At 37.3% G+C, this 13,996-nt stretch overlaps 1 protein-coding gene across 5 annotated transcripts in view; it reads left to right on the forward strand.

The window, feature by feature from the left end:
- STAG1 (STAG1 cohesin complex component) overlaps positions 1–13,996 on the forward strand; it is a 505,242-nt gene that overhangs the window by 394,345 nt on the left and 96,901 nt on the right. For all 5 annotated transcript variants that reach the window (XM_070466701.1, XM_070466702.1, XM_070466703.1 and 2 more), the window contains 2 exons: positions 4,129–4,227; positions 4,731–4,810. In XM_070466701.1, coding sequence (XP_070322802.1) covers positions 4,129–4,227; positions 4,731–4,810 — 179 coding nt within the window. The remainder of the gene's footprint in view (positions 1–4,128; positions 4,228–4,730; positions 4,811–13,996) is intronic.

The following is a 13,996-nucleotide window of genomic DNA, read 5'->3' on the forward strand; positions in this document are numbered from 1 at the left end:
ACATGCAGAAAGCTACTAGCATTGTCCTTAAGGTAGTTGCTTCACTTGAGGTTTCCATATGTTCAAGGGGATAGTTAGGTGGAAGAAGCATGCTCTCTTCTACCAGGGGAACTTGAGACTTATTTGCAGACCCACATGTTCATGGAAAACTTCAAGTTCTTGGTTCTATCTACATCTGCCAGCTAGTCTTTGAACTCCTACTTCTTTCCTATATGACTGTGATTTTGGCATAGACTTGCCTGAGATGCAATGTCTCATAAATTCTGCCACCCTTAAAATTGAGTTCTCAGTCTAGTCTTCACTATAATGAACTCTTTATCTGCAGGAGATGAAAGTCTCTTAAATGTTGCCATTTGTTGATTTAAACTGGTGATTAATTAGCCTGTCATTTTCTCTCTTCAGCACTCTCAGTGACAGCCACCCACTTCCATAGTCCTTATAGTTATTGTTTACAACGTTATCCATCAAATGCTTGTCATGTTGTACAAGCTAAGTGCATATCTCCTTTCATGTATAAGTGAATTAGCAAATGGCTGCTCTTCTATGTCAGAGACTATCATTGACTTCACTTACAAACAGTAATTGGGTCCATCCTCATAGTAGCTCTTCCTTCAAGTGATCCATCTTCAGAATCCCATCAGAGAAGTCTGCTTGTAAGGACCACTCTTGCTACCAGCTGTTTAGGTCACATTCCCTAGAATCTCAGCCTTGGTCAAATATTTTTGTGCTAGAGATACATTGAAGTTTATATTCTCAGGAGAGACCTGTAAGTAAATGAGGATATAGGATAAAGTAGGAGACACTGACAGAAATGTGGCTTTAGGAGAAGTTTTGTCTGAGCATCACCTCAGAAGGAACTTTGAAGAATAAACTGCACCTCAGAGGTTATCCTGTCCTGAGACAAGGAGATTGGGCTCTTTTACCCTCCTGTATTATTCCCCAATGGCTATGAACTTCATCCTGAAGGAGGCAAAGGCAAAGTAGAGCATAGGAATCTCTGTACTAGGTGGTTCTTTCCAGCCATGGTCAGTTCTCGAGAGAGATGCAGATAACCTCCATTAGCTGTCAATACAGAAGGAAGTGGGAAGATTAGCCGTGTATATTAGGATTTGGACATCTGGGCAGGTCATCAACAGCAACTACCACGGATACCTTCTCTGTGCTAGAGACTTGACCAACAAGCATATCTCACAGTGGTGTGCTTGAGCTACCTTGAATCAGCTTTCAGTGCATATCTGTTCATTTATATCAGTTCAGGATTGGTATCTTGAAATTGGCTGTGGAGGGAGTAATCACATCACAGAAATCTGTAAATGGAACAGTTCAGGGCCCCATTCCCAGAGCTTGTTGTTAAAACTTTTACCAGCATACCTCTGCATTCAAATTTTGAAACAACTGTATGAACTCAGAAGCATATTTTATAACTGAGAAACCTAGTATCAGAATGATTAGTGTACTTCAGTTCAGTCTCTCACTTGCGTCCAACCCTTTGCAACCCCATGGACTGCAGCACCCCAGGCCTCCCTGTCCGTCATCACCAACTCTCAGAGCCTGTTCAAACTCATGTCAATCGAGTTGATGATGCCATCCAACCACCTCATCCTCTGTTGCCCCCTTCTCCTCCTGCCTTCAATCTTTCCCAGCATCAGGATCTTTTCCAACGAGTCAGTTCTTCACATCAGGTGGCTCAAGTATTGGAGCTTCAACCTCAGCTTCAGTCCTTCCAGTGAATATTCAGGACTGATTTCCTTCAGCATTGACTGGTTTGATCTCTTGCAGTCCAAGTGACTCTAAAGAGTCTGCTCCAACACCATAGTTGAAAAGTATCAGTTCTTTGGTGCTCTGTTTTCTTTATGATCCAACTCTCGCATCCATACATGACTACTGGAAAAACAATAGCTTTGACTAGAGGGACCTTTGTCGACAAAGTAATGTCTCTGCTTTTTAATATGCTGTCTAGGTTAGTCACAGCTTTTCTCCCAAGGAGAAAGCGTCTTTTAATTTCATGGCTGCAGTCACCATCTGCAGTAATTTTGGAGCCCAAGAAAATAAAGTCTGTCACTGTTTCCATTGTTTCCCCATCTATTTGACATGAAGTAATGGGACCGGATGCCGTCATCTTAGTTTTCTGAATATTGAGTTTTAAGTCAACTTTTTCACTCTCCTCTTTCACTTTCATCAAAAGACTCTTTAGTTCTTCTTCACTTTCTGCCATAAGGGTGGTGTCATCTGCATATCTGAGGTTATTGATATTTCTCTCAGCAGTGTTGATTCCAGCTTGTGCTTCATCCAGCCCAGCATTTCTCATGATGTACTCTGCATATAAGTTAAATAAGCAGGGTGACAGTATACAGCCTTGATATGCTCTTTTCCCAATTTGGAACTGGTCTGTTGTTCCATGTCCAGTTCTAACTGTTGCTTCTTGACCTGCATATAGATTTCTGAGCAGGCAGGTAAAGTTGTCTGGTATTCCCATCTCTTTAAGAATTTTCCACAGTTTGTTGTGATTCACACAGTCAAAGGCTTTAGCATAGTCAATGAAACAGAAGTAGATGTTTTTCTGGAATTCTCTTGCTTTTTCTATGATGCAATGAGTGTTGGCAATTTGATCTCTGGTTCCTCTGCCTTATATAAATCTAGCTTGAACATTTGGAAGTTTTTGATTCACATACTGTTGAAGCCTGGCTTGGAGAATTTTGAGTATTTCTTTACTAGCGTGTGAGATGAGTGCAATTGTGTGGTAGTTTGAACATTCTTGATATTGCCTTTCTTTGGGATTGGAATGAAAACTGACCTTTTCCAGTCCTGTGTCCGCTGCTGAGTTTCTAAATTTGCTGGCATATTGAGCGCAACACTTTAACAGCATCATTTTTTAGGGTTTGAAATAGCTTAGCTGAAATTCCGTCACCTCCACTAGCTTTGTTCATAGTGATGCTTCCTAAGGCCCACTTGACTTCACACTCCAGGATGTCTGACTCTTAGTTGAATGATTACACCATCGTGGTTATCTGGGTCATGATCTTTTTTGTATAGTTCTTCTGTGTATTCTTGGCACATCTTAATATCTTCTGCTTCCTGTTAGGTTCATACCATTTCTGTCCTTTACTATGCCTTTCTTCGCATGAAATGTTCCCTTGGTATCTCTAATTTTCTTGGAGACATCTCTAGTCTTTCCCATTCTACTGTTGTCCTCTATTTCTTTGCATTGATCCCTGAGGAAGGCTTTCTTACCTCCCCTTGCTATTCTTTGGAACTCTGCCTTCAGATAGATATAGCTTTCCATTTCTCTTTTGCCTTTCCCTTTTCTTTTCTCAGCTGTTTGTAAGGCCTCCTCAGACAATCATTTTGCCTTTTTGCATTTCTTTTTCTTGGGGATGGTTTTAGTGTACTTACCATCTCTCTAATGACACATAGAATTGGAAATCTAGCTTTGTCTGATTCCAAAATTTGGACGCCCACCGTGGAACATGTTGCTTTTTGAACATAGAAATTTCGTTCTCTTTTGAATCATTTGGATTGGCTAAGTTTCCATGTGATCCTGAATGCATTTTGATTACCAACATCTACTCCAAGTTAATGGTTTTATTATATTTCCCTAGTAAAGAGCAACCCCAGGACACATGACTATCATTTTGCCCTTGTTTTAAACATTCTTCCCTTTATCATGTTTTCCTAACTGCTGTTTCTGGAATATAAAAGACATTTAGTAAATGTTTGCTAATAAATGAGTGATAATACTTTATTATGAAGTTAGTTTTTTTTTTTTTTTTTTTGCAGAAAGGAGAAATTAGCATACCCTTCTTTTATTAAAATCATAAGCTAAAAATTATCTCACTGTGCTACAGTATGATTGTAGGAAATATTTCATGTTGAACCAGAATTGATACACATTTGAAAAAGGTGTAGGCGTACTCTCACCTAACTAAGGGGTTTTAGTGCATTTTTAGTTAAATGTAAGTACAATATAATTACTCGGTTCTGCCTTATGTCAAATTACAGTGTGAAATAAATTGAATGGTTAAGCTGAAAATCACTAGTCCTCATATAGACTTGAAAATCTAACTTTTGTGAAAATCTAACTTTTGTGACATGGAATTGACTGTTTTGGTTTTATTTGTATTTCTGAAGCAAGGCGAAGTCAGACTGAAGTGTTTGAAAGCTCTACAAAGTCTGTATACCAATAGAGAATTATTCCCCAAATTGGAGCTATTCACTAACCGGTTCAAGGTAAGAATGCTTAACTTCTTTTCTTTTTCGCTTTAAAAATGCTTGTTATAGCTAGCTTAGCAAATGGCATTACCATACCAGTGTAGCTCATATTCTTTACTACATATTCTTTAAACAGACCTGTATTAAATAGATGAATCTCTGCTCTATAAAAGATATTACCAACATGATTTCTTATTTATTACCTTCAATGGAAAGCTCTCCTGCTTAAAATAATATTTTTTTCCTGGACATCTCTTTATAGTTATATTGATTTTGCAAGGTAAGGTTTGTCTCTTTGTTAGAGAATGCTAGTTGATGAAAATTATAAACATTTACAACACCTCCTGTGTGTGCATAGGACCATGATGATAAGATTTAAAAAGGAAAACTTTCCATCTAATCTAATCATTATTAAACTAATCTATCATTAGTCTTCCATCATCTTCCCCCAAAACATTATCTCAGATCTGTCTCAGCTTCTTTTCTGTTCGTGGTTGGTTTGACTTATAATTTTTCTTCAGGATCGCATTGTATCAATGACACTTGATAAGGAATATGATGTTGCTGTTGAAGCTATTCGATTGGTTACACTAATACTTCAGTAAGTATAATATTTTAATTTAGTCTGTTAAAATATTAATGTTGTTTCCCAGCATTATTAGTGCCCTTCACATATATAATCCTAATGTATATTCTTATCACTTTCGGTTTTGCTTTCTTATTTTAAGATTAGGTTTGAAACAAAATGTTTTCTCTTTGTTTATTATTTTGAATATTTTATATTTCCTCTATGTAAAAGTTCTTTTATGCAATCCAGGAGAAGTATCAATAAAGTAACATTGTTATTGTTTAATCTCTAAGTCATGTCCAACTCTTTCGCAACTCCTTAGGCTGTAGCCCACCAGACTCCTCTGTCCCTGGGATTTCCCAGGCAAGAGTACTGGAGTGGGTTGCCATTTCCTTCTCCAAGGGCTCTTCCCAACCCAGGGATTGAACCCAATTTCCTGCATTGGCAGGTGGGTTCTTCTGTTTAAAGAGAGAGACAGATGCAGGAGGGAATGGCAAGCCACTCCAGTATTCTTGCCTGGAGAAAATCCCATGGACAGAGGAGCCTGGCAGGCTATAGTCCATGGGGTCACAAAGAGTCGGACACAACTTAGCAACTAAACAGGAAACCTTTCTTTACTCCTTCAACTCTATTACATCTTATTTGAAAATTTTATGAAAAATTATGAAAAAATTTAATTGAAGAATTATGAGGCTCCATACTAATGCCTCATAGCATGAACTCAAGTGAAGACACGGTGTTAGTATATAGTGTTGAGGGGAATACTGGGGCACCTTAAACCAGAGATATTTTAATATATTTTTTGCTTGAGGGAACACCCATGTGTATACACATGTATGTATGTGTCTGTATACTTCTGGGTAGGTATACAATATATATGGAGAAGGAAATGGCAATCCACTCCAGTATTCTTGCCTGGAGAATCCCAGGGACAGAGGAGCCTGGTGGGCTGCCGTCTATGGGGTCGCACAGAGTCAGACATGACTGAAGTGACTTAGCAGCAGCAGCAGCATACAATATATACATACATGTAAATACACACACACATACACAGACGCACACATATACACGTGGGTAGCTTGAGTATGAGTCGCTGCAGAAATTGTTTTCCCAAGTCACCAGTGGCGGATGCAACTCTAAAGATCATTGGAATAATCTGTTTTCCCCATCGGTATCAATTGTATGAGAAAACAGCGATTTCTCCAAATTAAACATTTTCACGGAAAAATAAATACATAAATAAAGAGAGAGACAGAGAAATTGAGAAAGAAAAGACTTCAAAGGGTTAGGTTTTTCAAATAGGCTTCTTTGGAATGGTACAGAAGTAAAAGAAAGGAAGCAAGGTGTTTAAATTATGTCATTAATATGATATAGATTTTAAAATAGGAATAGTTTCATATATAGAACTAACTAAAAACCAGGAAGAATCTGTTTGAGAGAATGCAAGACCTGAAAAAGTCATTACAAATCCTCCCCTCCCTATTTTGTGATGCTGTATCTGTCATACACCAAATACCGTGTATGCCAGGGTCTGTTGTTGTTTTGGTGTCTTTTTACCCCTTTTGGCTGTACTACCATATTCTTTATTATTGTGGCTTTATATTCTAGTAGGTGCTGTGTGTTTATAAATATGGCCTCTTACTGATCAGTTACCTTCTTTGCCTTTCCTTTCAAAATGCACTTAGCTACTTTTTTCTTTATGAATTTTTTAGGTACTTTTGTCTAATTCCTCAGAAACTTTGGTTGGGACTTTAAATATTAGAACTGCATTTAGGAACTTCCCTGGCAGTCCAGTGGTTAAGACTTTGCTCTTTCACTACAGGGACAGGGTTTTGATCCCTGGCTGGGAAACTAATATCTTATAGTGGCGTGGCCAAAGAAAAAAAGAACTGCATTTAATTTTATGATAAATTTAGGAGAGAATGGAGTTTTTATAATTATATATATCATTTGTACATGAAAATGGTATATTCCTTTATTCATATCTCATTAAGTCTTGTATAAGGTTTAAATTTCTTTTGTAGCAGTAGTGTACATTGTTTACTGGGTTAATTCTTAAATACTTTATGGTTTTTTTGTTATATGATTAATATTTAGTTTTAAAATATTTTCTACTGAATTATTGCTAAGAGAGAGAACCTTAATTTTCATGTTTGGCTTTTATGTGCAGCATATTAAAACTTTTATCCATGTTGATGGTTTGACTTTCTTGAGTTTACTATGTAGATTATTTTATGATGTGAAGACAGTTTTAGTTCTATCTTCTCCTCTTCTAATTTTAAAACTTTTGTTTCATTTTCTTGTCTAATTCCATTAGCTAGAATATTGAGCACTCTAAAAATATCCCTGATAGTGGATTTTTTTTGTTCTTTTTCTAGGAAGGCATCTAAAATTTTTTGTTTCTGCAGTTACTGAGATAGGTTTTTTATATGAAAAACGTTCTTTTGTATTCTCAGTTTCCTGGGATTTTCTTGTTTTACATAGATGAGTCTGAATGAAATTGATGGATTTGTCTAATGGTAAACCACATGTGCATTTCTTTTTTTTCTCTCTCTCTCTTTTTTTTTAAAATTTTTTATTTATTTTTTCCATTTTTTTTTATTAGTTGGAGGCTAATTACTTTACAGCATTGCAGTGGTTTTTGTCATACATTGAAATGAATTAGCCATGGATTTACATGTATTCCCCATCCCGGTCCCCCCTCCCACCTCCCTCTCCACCCGATCCCTCTGGGTCTTCCCAGTGCACCAGGCCCGAGCACATGTCTCATGCATCCAACCTGGGCTGGTGATCTGTTTCACCCTAGATAATATACATGTTTCGATGCTGTTCTCTTGAAACATCCCACCCTCGCCTTCTCCCACAGAGTCCACAAGTCTGTTCTATACATCTGAGTCTCTTTTTCTGTTTTGCATATAGGGTTATCGTTACCATCTTTCTAAATTCCATATATATGTGTTAGTATACTGTAATGGTCTTTATCTTTCTGGCTTACTTTGCTCTGTATAATGGGCTCCAGTTTCATGCATCTCATTAGAACAGATTCAAATGAATTCTTTTTAATGGCTGAGTAATACTCCATGGTGTATATGACCACAGCTTCTTCATCCATTCGTCTGCTGATGGGCATCTAGGTTGCTTCCATGTCCTGGCTATTATAAACAGTGCTGTGATGAACATTGGGGTGCACGTGTCTCTTTCAGATCTGGTTTCCTTGGTGTGTATGCCCAGAAGTGGGATTGCTGGGTCATATGGCAGTTCTAGTTCCAGGTTTTTAAGAAATCTCCACACTGTTTTCCATAGTGGCTGTACTAATTTGCATTCCCACCAACAGTGTAAGAGGGTTCCCTTTTCTCCACACCCTCTCCAGCATTTATTGCTTGTAGACTTTTGGATAGCAGCCATCCTGACTGGCGTGTAATGGTACCTCATTGTGGTTTTGATTTGCATTTCTCTGATAATGAGTGATGTTGAACATCTTTTCATGTGTTTTTTTGCCATCTGTATGTCTTCCGTGGAGAAATGTCTGTCTAGTTCTTTGGCCCATTTTTTGATTGGCTCATTTGTTTTTCTGGAGTTGAGCTGGAGGAGTTGCTTGTATATTTTTGAGATTAATCCTTTGTCTGATGCTTCATTTGCTATTATTTTCTCCCAATCTGAGGGCTCTCTTTTCACCTTGCTTATAGTTTCCTTTGTTGTGCAAAAGCTTTTAAGTTTCATTAGGTCCCATTAGTTTATTTTTGCTTTTATTTCTAAAATTCTGGGATGTGGGTCATAGAGGATCCTGCTGTGATTTATGTCGGAGAGTGTTTTGCCTATGTTCTCCTCTAGGAGTTTGATAGTTTCTGGTCTTACATTTAGATCTTTAATCCATTTTGAGTTTATTTTTGTGTATGGTGTTAGAAAGTATTCTAGTTTCATTCTTTTACAGGTGGTTGACCAGTTTTCCCAGCACCACTTGTTAAAGAGGTTATCTTTTTTCCATTGTATATCCTTGCCTCCTTTGTCGAAGATAAGGTGACCATAGGTTCGTGGACTTATCTCTGGGCTTTCTATTCTGTTCCATTGATCTATATTTCTGTGTTTGTGCCAGTACCATACTGTCTTGATGACTGTGGCTTTGTAGTAGAGTCTGAAGTCAGGCAGATTGATTCCTCCAGTTCCATTCTTCTTTCTCAGGATTACTTTGGCTATTCGAGGTTTTTTGTATTTCCATACAAATTGTGAAATTATTTGTTCTAGTTCTGTGAAAAATACTGTTGGTAGTTTGATAGGGATTGCATTGAATCTATAGATTACTTTGGGTAGTATAGCCATTTTGACAATATTGATTCTTCCAATCCATGAACACGGTATATTTCTCCATCTGCTTGTGTCCTCTTTGATTTCTTTCATCAGTGTTTTATAGTTTTCTATGTATAGGTCTTTTGTTTCTTTAGGTAGATATACTCCTAAGTATTTTATTCTTTTTGTTGCAATGGTGAATGGTATTGTTTCCTTAATTTCTCTTCTGTTTTCTCATTGTTAGTGTATAGGAATGCAAGAGATTTCTGTGTGTTAATTTTATATCCTGCAACTTGACTGTATTCGTTGATTAGCTCTAGTAATTTTCTGGTAGCGTCTTTAGGGTTTTCTATGTAGAGGATCATGTCATCTGCAAACAGCGAGAGTTTCACTTCTTCTTTTCCTATCTGGATTCCTTTTACTTCTTTTTCTGCCCTGATTGCTGTGGCCAACACTTCCAAAACTATGTTGAATAGTAGTGGTGAGAGTGGGCATCCTTGTCTTGTTCCTGATTTCAGGGGAAATGCTTTCAATTTTTCACCATTGAGGGTGATGCTTGCTGTGGGTTTGTCATATATAGCTTTTATTATGTTGAGGTATGTTCCTTCTATTCCTGCTTTCTGGAGAGTTTTAATCATAAATGGATGTTGAATTTTGTCAAAGGCTTTTTCTGCATCTATTGAGATAATCATATGGTTTTTATCTTTCAATTTGTTAATGTGGTGTATTACATTGATTGATTTGCAGATATTAAAGAATCCTTGCATTCCTGGGATAAAGCCCACTTGGTCATGATGAATGATTTTTTTAATATGTTGTTGGATTCTGTTTGCTAGAATTTTGTTAAGGATTTTTGCATCTATGTTCATCAGTGATATTGGCCTGTAGTTTTCTTTTTTTGTGGCATCTTTGTCTGGTTTTGGAATTAGGGTGATGGTGGCCTCATAGAATGAGTTTGGAAGTCTACCTTCTTCTGCAATTTTCTGGAAGAGTTTCAGTAAGATAGGTGTTAGCTCTTCCCTAAATTTTTGGTAGAATTCAGCTGTGAAGCCATCTGGTCCTGGGCTTTTGTTTGCTGGAAGATTTCTGATTACAGTTTCGATTTCCTTGCTTGTGATCGTTTTGTTAAGATCTTCTATTTCTTCCTGGTTCAGTTTTGGAAAGTTATACTTCTCTAAGAACTTGTCCATTTCTTCCAAGTTGTCCATTTTATTGGCATAGAGCTGCTGGTAGTAGTCTCTTATGATCCTTTGTATTTCAGTGTTGTCTGTTGTGATCTCTCCATTTTCATTTCTAATTTTGTTAATTTGGTTCTTCTCCCTTTGTTTCTTAATGAGTCTTGCTAATGGTTTGTCAATTTTGTTAATTTTTTCAAAAAACCAGCTTTTAGCTTTGTTAATTTTTGCTATTGTCTCTTTAGTTTCTTTTGCATTTATTTCTGCCCTAATTTTTAAGATTTCTTTCCTTCTACTAACCCTGGGGTTCTTCATTTCTTCTTCCTCTAGATGCTTTAGGTGTAGAGTTAGGTTATTTATTTGACTTTTTTCTTGTTTCTTGAGGTAGGCCTGTAATGCTATGAATCTTCCCCTTAGCACTGCTTTTACAGTGTCCCATAGGTTTTGGGTTGTTGTGTTATCATTTTCATTCATTTCTATGCATATTTTGATTTCTTTTTTGATTTCTTCTATGATTTGTTGGTTATTCAGAAGCGTGTTGTTTAGCCTCCATATGTTTGAATTTTTAATAATTTTTTTCCTGTAATTGAGATCTAATCTTACTGCACTGTGGTCAGAAAAGATGACTGGAATGATTTCAATCTTTTTGAATTTACCAAGACTAGATTTATGGCCCAGGATGTGATCTATTCTGGAGAAGGTTCCGTGTGCACTTGAGAAAAAGGTGAAGTTGATTGTTTTGGGGTGAAACGTCCTATAGATGTCAATTAGGTCTAGCTGGTCCATTGTGTCCGTTAAAGTTTGTGTTTCCTTGTTCATTTTCTGTTTAGTTGATCTATCCATAGTTGTGAGTGGGGTATTAAAGTCTCCTACTATTATTGTGTTACTATTAATTGCCTCTTTCATACTCGTTAGCGTTTGCCTTACATATTGCGGTGCTCCTATGTTGGGTGCATATATATTTATAATTGTTATATCTTCTTCTTGGATTGATCCTTTGATCATTATGTAGTGTCCATCTTTGTCTCTTTTCACAGACTTAATTTGAAAGTCTATTTTATCTGATATGAGTATTGCGACTCCTGCTTTCTTTTGGTCTCCGTTTGCGTGGAATATTTTTTTCCAGCCCTTCACTTTTAGTCTGTATGTGTCCCTTGCTTTGAGGTGGGTCTCTTGTAGACAGCATATATAGGGGTCTTGCTTTTGTATCCATTCAGCCAGCCTTTGTCTTTTGGTTGGGGCATTCAACCCATTTACATTTAAGGTAATTATTGATAGGTATGGTCCCGTTGCCATTTATTTTGTTGTCTGGGGTTCACTTTTATACCACCTTTCTGCGTTTCCTGTCTAGAGAAGATCCTTTAGTATTTGTTGAAGAGCTGGTTTGGTGGTGGTGAATTCTCTCAGCTTTTGCTTGTCTGTAAAGCTTTTGAGTTCTCCTTCATATCTGAATGAGATCCTTGCTGGGTAGAGTAATCTAGGTTGTAGGTTATTCTCTTTCATTACTTTAAGTATGTCCTGCCATTCCCTTCTGGCCTGAAGGGTTTCTATTGATAGATCAGCTGTTATCCTTATGGGAATCCCTTTGTGTGTTATTTGTTGTTTCTCCCTTGCTGCTTTTAATATTTGTTCTTTGTGTTTGATCTTTGTTAATTTGATTAATATGTGTCTTGGGGTGTTTCGCCTTGGGTTTATCCTGTTTGGGACTCTCTGGGTTTCTTGAACTTGGTTGGCTATTTCCTTCCCCATTTTAGGGAAGTTTTCAGCAATTATCTCCTCGAGTATCTTCTCATGGCCTTTCTTTTTGTCTTCTTCTTCTGGGACTCCTATGATTCGAATGTTGGGGCGTTTCACATAGTCCCAGAGGTCCCCTGAGGTTGTCCTCATTTTTTTTGATTCTTTTTTCTTTTTTCCTCTCTGCTTCATTTATTTCCACCATTTTATCTTCTAACTCACTTATCCTATCTTCTGTCTCTGTTATTCTACTCATGGTTCCCTCCAGAGTGTTTTTGATCTCATTTATTTCATTATTAATTTTTAATTGATTTTTTTTTTATTTCTTCTAGGTCCTTGTTAAACATTTCTTGCATCTTCTCAATCTTTGTCTCCAGGCTATTTATTTGTAACTCCATTTTGTTTTCAAGATTTTGGATCATTTTTATTATCATTATTCTAAATTCTTTTTCAGGTAGATTCCCTATTTCCTCCTCTTTTGTTTGACTTGGTGGGCTTTTTTCATGTTCCTTTAGCTGTTGGGTATTTCTCTGCCTTTTCATCATGTTTAGATTGCTGTGTCTGGAGTGGGCTTTCTGTATTCTTGTGGTTTCAGGTTCCTTTTTATTGTGGAGGTTTCACCCAGTGGGTGGGGTTGGACGATTGGTTTGTCAAAGTTTCCTGGTTAGGGAAGCTTGTGTCAGCGTTCTGGTGCGTGGAATTGGATTTCTTCTCTCTGGAGTGCAATGGAGTGTCCAGTAATGAGCTTTGCGATGGGTCTCTGTGTTAGGTGTGACTTTGGAGAGCCTGTATGTTGACACTCAGGTCTATGTTCCTGCGTTGCTAAAGAACTTGCGTGGTATATCTTGTACTGGAGCTTATTGGCTCTTGGGTGGTGGTTGGTTTTGGTGTAGGTATGGAAGCTTTTGGATGGTCTCTTATTCCTTAATGTTCCGTGTAGTCAGGAGTTTTCTGGTTTTCTCAGGATTTGGGCTCAAGTCTCCTGCCTCTGGATTTCAGTTTTATTATTCTAATAGTCTCAAGGCTTCTCCAACTATACAGTACTGATAATAAAACTTCTAGGTTAATGGTGAAAAAGATTCTCCACCGTGAGAGACAACCAGAGAGGTTCACAGAGTTACATGAAGAATAGGAGAGGGAGGAAGGAGATAGAGTTGAGCAGGAGGAGAAAAAGGGGACTCAAGAGGAGAGAGACAGATCTACGCAGTTATCTGTTCCCAAAGTGTTCTCCGTAGCCCAGACACCCACAAAGATTCACAGAGTTGGATTGGGAAGAGAAGGGGAATGGAGGAAATAGAGGTGTTCTGAGGGAGAATAACAAAGATGGAAAATCTAGTGTAGAGGTTAGGCTCTTTGAAATACAATATTTAAAAACAAAAACACACAAAAAAATTTAGAACTGTATGTGAAGTTCAGTTTAAAAAATAGGGTTTCTCTCTCTCTCTCTTTTTTTTTTGTGGCTATAGTGAAATGAAAATGAAAGTTAAGGAATAATAGAGGAGTATTAGAGGACTCTAAAAGGAAATAGGAGAGAAAAACAAGAAAAAGAAAAAAAAAATTTTTTTTTCCAAATAAAAAAAATCGTAAAAATATATGAAAATGAAAGTTGAGGAGTAATGTGGGAGTAATAGGGAATTATAAAAGAAAATGAAAGAGAAAAAATAAAAAATTTTTTTTAAAAAAGGGAAAGAAAAAAAAATTTTTTTTTAATTAAAAAAAAATGTACATATATATCTAGGAATTTCTCTGAGGTTGTTGCGGTCAGCGTAGGTTCAGTTCAATTTCAGATAGCTCCTCTTTCCAGCTTACACTTCTCGATATCTGTAGGCCCCTTCCCGTGTAGTCGGTGTTACCTTCAGGGATTTTAATCTGTTGCACCGGTCCTTTCTGAAGCGGTTCCCTTTGTTTATTTGGCTTCTGTTTGCCGTCTCTTTGGTGTCTAATTTCCGCCCTGACACAGGCGGGCGGAGGTGATCTCTTATTTAGGTTCACTAGTTCAGTTCAGTCCTGCTACGGGGAGGGCGGG

This window comes from Odocoileus virginianus, chromosome 4, assembly GCF_023699985.2.
Source record: "Odocoileus virginianus isolate 20LAN1187 ecotype Illinois chromosome 4, Ovbor_1.2, whole genome shotgun sequence".
In the NCBI taxonomy this organism is placed as follows: Eukaryota; Metazoa; Chordata; class Mammalia; order Artiodactyla; family Cervidae; genus Odocoileus; species Odocoileus virginianus.